Source organism: Mytilus edulis, chromosome 7 (genome assembly GCF_963676685.1).
Source record: "Mytilus edulis chromosome 7, xbMytEdul2.2, whole genome shotgun sequence".
In the NCBI taxonomy this organism is placed as follows: domain Eukaryota; kingdom Metazoa; phylum Mollusca; class Bivalvia; order Mytilida; family Mytilidae; genus Mytilus; species Mytilus edulis.
This window is the reverse complement of record NC_092350.1, coordinates 42,318,599-42,325,668: the sequence shown is the minus strand read 5'-3', so window position 1 is coordinate 42,325,668 and position 7,070 is coordinate 42,318,599. Positions and strand designations below refer to the sequence as shown.

The following is a 7,070-nucleotide window of genomic DNA, read 5'->3' as shown; positions in this document are numbered from 1 at the left end:
GATGTTCGGAAGCGCATATGGTACACCCCTTGTAAAGTTATTTTGTTGCTAATAAGTCGGAATTATTAGTCAAGTTGTGTGTTATAAGCTGGAATCTTATCATCAAGTTGAAGTCAAGTTGTCGGAATGATGTAGAAAAATTGTTTTACAATGTCGACTTGCTGATATAAATATAATGGCATAGTAATAAGAAGTCGACACGTTGAATTCAACTTATTAATTGATTAAGTCGACAACTTGTTTATTTGATATTAAATCATCATGTTGAAGTCAACTTGTCGGAATGATGTAGATAAAGTTTTTATTACAATGTCGACTTGCTAATATAAATGTAAATGACATAAAATAAGAAGTCGACTTGTTTATTAATTAAGTCAACTTGCTTATTTGATGTTAACTTTATTCGTTCTCACGGTCAGATTCCCACGGTCCGTATTTTACTTCCTGTGCTGACACATTAAAGATGGAGATCGACAGCAACAACATCAGCGGGAGCAGTGGAAACGAGTCATAAGTAAGTTTATATTTGTTTTCTTTGGAGACTTAGCGTTATATTTTAATATGAAGCAATACTGAACACAAAATGAAAAAGATCATAGGGAGAAAAAACGTTATTGTTTGAATGAAAGGGCATTGAAAAGTTACAGTTTAACGTGACCTGTGATAAGATCTAGAGTAAGACGTCTGCTATTATTAAAGATATATTCTACTTAAAGGGTTTCACCCCTCTCCCCACCATCCCATCACAAGTACACTACCCGTTCTGTACGACTGTCAATGAAAAATGGAAAAAAAACTGAATGGTCCCTCCCTTTCGCCTTTCAGAGTCCTTTGTAGATCAATCTCCATGACTCATTTAATTCATAACAGCTAAGCAAAAAAAAAATTAGTAATCTAAACAAATAATTTGATTCACAACTAGCAGGGTGGATCTTGTCATTTATAAGGGTTGGGTATGGGGATCCTAGCCCACGATAAAGGGGAGTTCCAACTATATGTCCCCATTCAATTGCATTGATCTTCCAAATAAATGTAAAAAAGGGTTCCAACCCCGGACCCCCTGGATTCGCCACTAATGCCAGGTAGAAAAGCATGATGCGAAACGAAATATGTGTTCACTTTATTTTGATATTGACCGATTAGAAGATTTTGCTATTCATTAAACATTTCAATTGAAGAAATATCGTCTATTTCAGCTGCTTGGTCACCTGCCCGTCTAATAAATGGTCAAAGACTATGGAATCAAGCAATATTTTAAAGGTAATATTGAAAGTAAAACAAAGAAATATGTTGCTGACATCGAACATCAAATCAACACACTTTGGCTTAAAAACAAACAAAATTTGTCAAAACTTTCTTGTATAGTTTTTATAATGTTTTTCTTCATTTAGACTAATCAGCTCCATCTTCGTGGAAAGTATGAAAAAGGTTTAATACTGTATTGTGATTTATTTTTTGTAAAAACTGCACCTTAAACGGCCAAAAATTACAAAAAATAAAGGATTACCAAAATAGGAAAAATGAGCACACATTTACACGGCTCTAGCGAAAAATATAGTGAACCATGATATAAAGTTTTCTTCATATTTTGTCTAGCATGCGCAGTAAAAGCGAGACATGTAGGTACGGTTTTACAGGCGACGGTGAATATATGGCGTTAACATTGCAACCAAGTTTGCTGTTCATGTCTTTATCTCGTGAAGCATAACGAGTAAGGTTCTTATATTTAGGATGCAGATTTCCTACATATTGTTCTTGCCAGTCAGTCATGTGCCATTTATCTTTGACCTATTTTAAATGCTTGAATGACCCTGAAGAACTCTAATAGTCAATTTTGCAACCGAGTTTACTGCTTAAGTCCATATCTCAAGAAATAGAAGTCTAAGGTTGATAATATTTGGCATTAACGTCTCCAACTACAAGGGGATGATAGTCTGAAGTGTAATTTTAGCTTTGACTTAGGTTGATGATATTAGACAAGGAGGTGCCCCACTACCAGGGGATGTCATTTTGATACCTGTAATTTGATCTTGGCCTTGTTTTTATGGTTGATTGACTTTGACAATATGCGACCAAATTTTATAAATTAGTCAATGATTGATAAAGAACTAGATATCATGTTTAAGGAGGCATGATGTTACAACAAATTTAGCAAAAATTGAAACATATTTTTTTCATAACAAATTTTATTCATTAGGTACACTATTCGTTGTTTCTTTAAGATATGGTACAAAAATCAACCAAACAAAATAAATTCGTTTAGGCATCAGATGACTTTTAAAATGTTTATTCGATTGCAATATGCTGGAAGAAGATATGTCCTCTTGTTTGAAAATGAAAACATGTTCAAATGTAAAAATATCATATGCTTATACCTGATACCTATAACGGGTAAATTTAAAAATGAAATATGTTATAAATATCGCCATGAAGATTTATTTTGGATTGTCAAAACTTACTGTGTATTTTTCCATTTCGTATTCCATTAAATGTGAAGGCGCAGCGCATTTCCTAGTAGTTTTATAGTAAGCTGATGACGTCACAGTGAACACCCTATTTAGATATCAAGCCAATCGGATTTTTCATTTTATCATTACATCATACGTGTAATTTCTATCTTTATGTTTCAGTTACTCTGTTGTCTCCTTTGTGTTGCTGATCATGACGTTACAGGAATACCTTACCCAGGCGATGATGCTTCTGTGCCTGAACTAGTCCAATACTATCATCAATTATGCTACACGTCCCTTCAAATATGTGGATTTCTCTTGTTTGTTCACGGAACATTCATGAGTTGTTCCATGTTAAAAAGACTTAAGAGAAGATTAAATATCAGACGGCGTAACAACCAGTCGCCATTACCTACAGTTGTAAGGACAATCCTGGCTTTACACCGTAATGGCCTGTCTAATGTTGGATACAGGTATATGTGGAGGACTCTGAACATAGGCTTTGGACTTTGCGTCACACAATCAAGAGCAAGGCTTTGCTTAAGAACAATAGACCAACAGGGTGTACTTAACAGATCGCATCGAGTTCTTCGAAGGAGAGTGTACTACAATAGAGGACCAAACTATCTGATTCATGTCGATGGTTACGATAAATTAAAACCCTACGGCATAGCTATACATGGGGCAATCGATGGATACTCTCGTAAACTTTTATGGTTGATAGCAAGTCCCTCCAACAATAACCCCAGATATGTCGGTTACTGGTATCTTAATTGGATCAAACAAAGAAAGATGCTTCCAAGGGTTGTTCGATCGGATGCAGGAACAGAAAACGTCATAATGAGGGATTTACAAAGATCGTTGCGACATAATCAAAACGATGAAATGTCGGGACAAAATTCTTTTCTCGTCGGCAGATCTGTTGCAAATCAAAGAATAGAAAGGCTTTGGGGTACACTAAAAACGAGTTTCACCCAGTTTTGGAGAAACCGTTTCCAGGATTTCCAAGACACTGGACTTCTTAATGTATCGTGTCCAGTACATAAAGAATGTGTTCGATTTTGTTTCCTCTCCGTTATCCAACATCAATTGGACATGTTTGCTGAGAACTGGAACTCACATAGAATAAGAAGACAACGTGCTGAAGTTGTAACACCAAGTGGTATTCCAAATATGTTATACTATCAGCCAGAGATCTTTGGTGGAAGAGACTGTTCATTTCCTTTACCATGTAACTTACAAACAATTGACAATCTCATAGAGGAATATACAGAGAACTTTCCAGAGCATGGCTGTAGCAATGAATTTATTAACATTGTCGAGTTGCTTACTGGAAACAGACGAGATCAGTTTCCCATCATCACATCATACGATGACGCAGAGCTATTGTTTCGGACATTGATTGCTGCCTTACCGAATTGAACATTTGCTATACATTTTTTATACAATAATGATTTTACATAAACATTTTTTTAGAAATTAATTATATATATAATATAAGTAGGTTTGATATTTGGTTTTACCATACAAGAATTAAATCAAACAAAATTACTAGGAGTTACTATATACTGTTTCTTGGTCTAGATTTTTTGTTGTTGATTATGGTAAATATAAAAGAAAATACTCTCTACGCCTAGTGCAGCATGATACGATCACATTTATCAAGGGAACAAACAGTAGGGCAAGTGTTGACACAAAGCTCATGCCTGATTTGTAACGCCTGGTCTCGGCACAAAAAAGTTTGCCAATGGGATATGATATTCCTATGTTGATCGCATTCGTTTGAATGGTTTTGTTTCTACTTTCTTGTACTCAAGGATCTAGTTTAATGACAAACTTTTTGCGCCAATACTTTAGGATATGAAACAAAAGACTATTAAGAGGCTGTATCGCTCACATCAACCGTGGCTACATAAGCCAGCCCAATTTAGACCCCGATATAATAGGTATGTTCCCCGTTATTGCCCATCAAGGATGGATATAGCACTGCTTGAAAAGTGTTCATACAAAAACAAATGTTATCCAGTTTGGTCTCAGTAGTTTTGTTTAAGATCTTTGATCCCCCTGGCCCTCAGCTCAGGGTCCAATGTTAAACTATGTTGTTAGTAATTCCTGCAATCTTGGGTTATAGTCTTGAACCTACCAGACATAGTTTGCCTGTGCATTTTAAAAGATCATTGTGACCAAGTTTCATTGTAATTTGCACTGTACTTTTAGAAAATATCTTTCAATAAATTTCGCCATATGGTATAATCTCAACTACGTTCGTCACTGGCACTCAAGTTGGATTGTACCCTGTCCTGCCGAACACAATTTTGCTAGAAGGCCATCCAATGATAAGTTTTGCTTCAATTTGCTTAGTAGTTTCTAAGTAGAAGATCTTTCTATGCATTTCCAAATAAGATGCACTTACACTACGTTTTCCGCGGGCGGCCATCTACGATTGGAGACATACCTGACAGATATATTTATTGTAAGGATTTACTAGTAGTTTGTTTGCAATTAGTTCTATAAATTCTGTGTAAAAATGTGCTCCGTAGAGCGTAGCAAGTAACGACCGTATAAAGGGTACATTCGGGTAAGTGTTGACACAAAGTAAATGTAGACATATTAAATTGCTAGACTCCATCCAATTCAATCGCCCCGAAAGGGCCAATCACATCTCTAGACCCGATTTGGGCCTCTTGTTTGTTGGAAACGATAAACTAAAAACTTAAAAAATTAAGTAAAACACAATGTATGAAATCTACAAAATAAAAATATAAATCTATAAAGTATACACATGTCGAACAACATTTTTCGTTTCATCAAGTTGAAGCATTTTCAGTCTAGATCCTTTTTGGTACTCTTCTTTTTCAAAACCGCCAACAAATTACATAATCCATTAAAATACCTTCATATGATTTCTGTTCCAAACATCTTCATCAAAATCGGACAAAAAAAAATTGATTTCCAATTTGTTCTTGGTTCACCCCTTTTGGCCTTGTGTTTCTCAAAAACGGTAAATTCAACATCAAATATTTAAAACTATCTCCTACAGGGTCCAATGTGAAATCGTTGTTCCCCTCGGAGGCCTTGGATCAAACCAAAACCGGCCGAAAACAATTTGCAAAGGGAACTAGGTTTTGTTCCAATTGGTTGTTTTGAGCAACTGTTTAACTATGTTCCCGCTATGCCAGATCGTTTAAAAAGAATCAATACAAGAACCAATGTAAACAAGTTTGGTTCCAATTGACCTATAATTGTTAATGTTTGTGTCATTTTGGTCTTTTGTGGATAGTTGTCTCATTGGCAATCATACCACATCTTCTTTTTTATAAGTAAGTTCAGAGAAGATATTTGAATGCATTTCATACAAGTGTGGCAGTTAGTAGATAGATATAGGAAGATGTGGTGTGAGTGCCAATGAGACAACTCTCCATCCAAATAACAATTTAAAAAGTAAACCATTATAGGTTAAAGTACGGCCTTCAACACGGAGCCTTGGCTCACACCGAACAACAAGCTATAAAGGGCCCCAGCATTACTAGTGTAAAACCATTCAAACGGGAAAACCAACGGTCTAATCTATATAAACCAAATTTATTATGTCATCATTATTTCCCTTGTTTAAAACTATAAATTTCATATTTCTTTATTTGATGATTTAGATGAAGCTTATTCGCTATATATTTGTTAAATAGCATAGCTTTTGCTATTTGAATTCATTGGTAAAGGATATCTATTTATATTGTAAAGTTTAATATTTGCACCGTCGCAAAACCTTTGAGAAACTTATATATTTTATAGAACTCGTTAACCGGATTTTAGGGACAAAAATGTCGGTTATTGATTGGGGATGTACGGCGACCGGGCGGGCGGCAATCAAATGTTGTCCGTGCATTAACTCATGAACCGTTCAACCAAAGCTTTTAAAATACTAATAACTAAATGAAGGTCAAGTTCAATAATGGCGAATTTGACTTTTACCGTTCAGGAGTTATGGTTCTTAAATGATGGAAAAATGGAGTTTCCAGTCGTGTCCGTGCATTAACTCATGAACAGTTCAACCAAAGCTTTTAAAATTTTAATATGTTGTTACTGACAACTAAATGAAGGTCAAGTTCAATAATGGCGATTTTGACTTTTACTGTTCAGGAGTTATGGTTCTTGAAAGATAGAATATTGAAGTTTCCAGTCGTGTCCATGCATTTACACATGAACTGTTCTACCAAATCTTCCCAAATTTTAATATGTTATTATTGATGACAAAATGAAGGTCAAGTTCAATAATGACGATTTTGACTTTTACCGTTTAGGAGTTATGGTTCTTGAAAGAATGTGAAATGGCATTTCCATTCAAGTGGTTGCAGTTACTCATGAACCATTCCATCTAAGCTTTTCAAATTTTAATATGTTGATACTGATGACAAAGTGGAGGTCAAATTTGATACTGACAATTTTCACTTTCACCGTCCATCAGTTATGGTTCTTGTAATATTGGCAGGACAAAAATAAATGATAATAAATCCGGTTTGCTGTCGTTGTGACAGCCAGCCTCTTGTTTTAGATTATTATCTTGAATTCTCTAAGGATTGATATTTAGTCCAACCAAGGAAAGCCAAGCTCTCAAAACAGAAT

General features: G+C 35.2%; 1 protein-coding gene across 1 annotated transcript; it reads left to right on the top strand.

Annotated features, from left to right (window-relative positions):
- The first annotated feature begins 18 nt into the window (after positions 1-18).
- LOC139481507 (uncharacterized) lies at positions 19-4,002 on the top strand. The gene is made up of 3 exons (XM_071264882.1): positions 19-514; positions 1,197-1,260; positions 2,631-4,002. Exons 2-3 carry the CDS (start codon positions 1,237-1,239, stop codon positions 3,870-3,872), a joined length of 1,266 nt encoding a protein of 421 aa, XP_071120983.1. The 5' UTR covers positions 19-514; positions 1,197-1,236; the 3' UTR covers positions 3,873-4,002.
- The last annotated feature ends 3,068 nt before the right edge of the window (positions 4,003-7,070 follow it).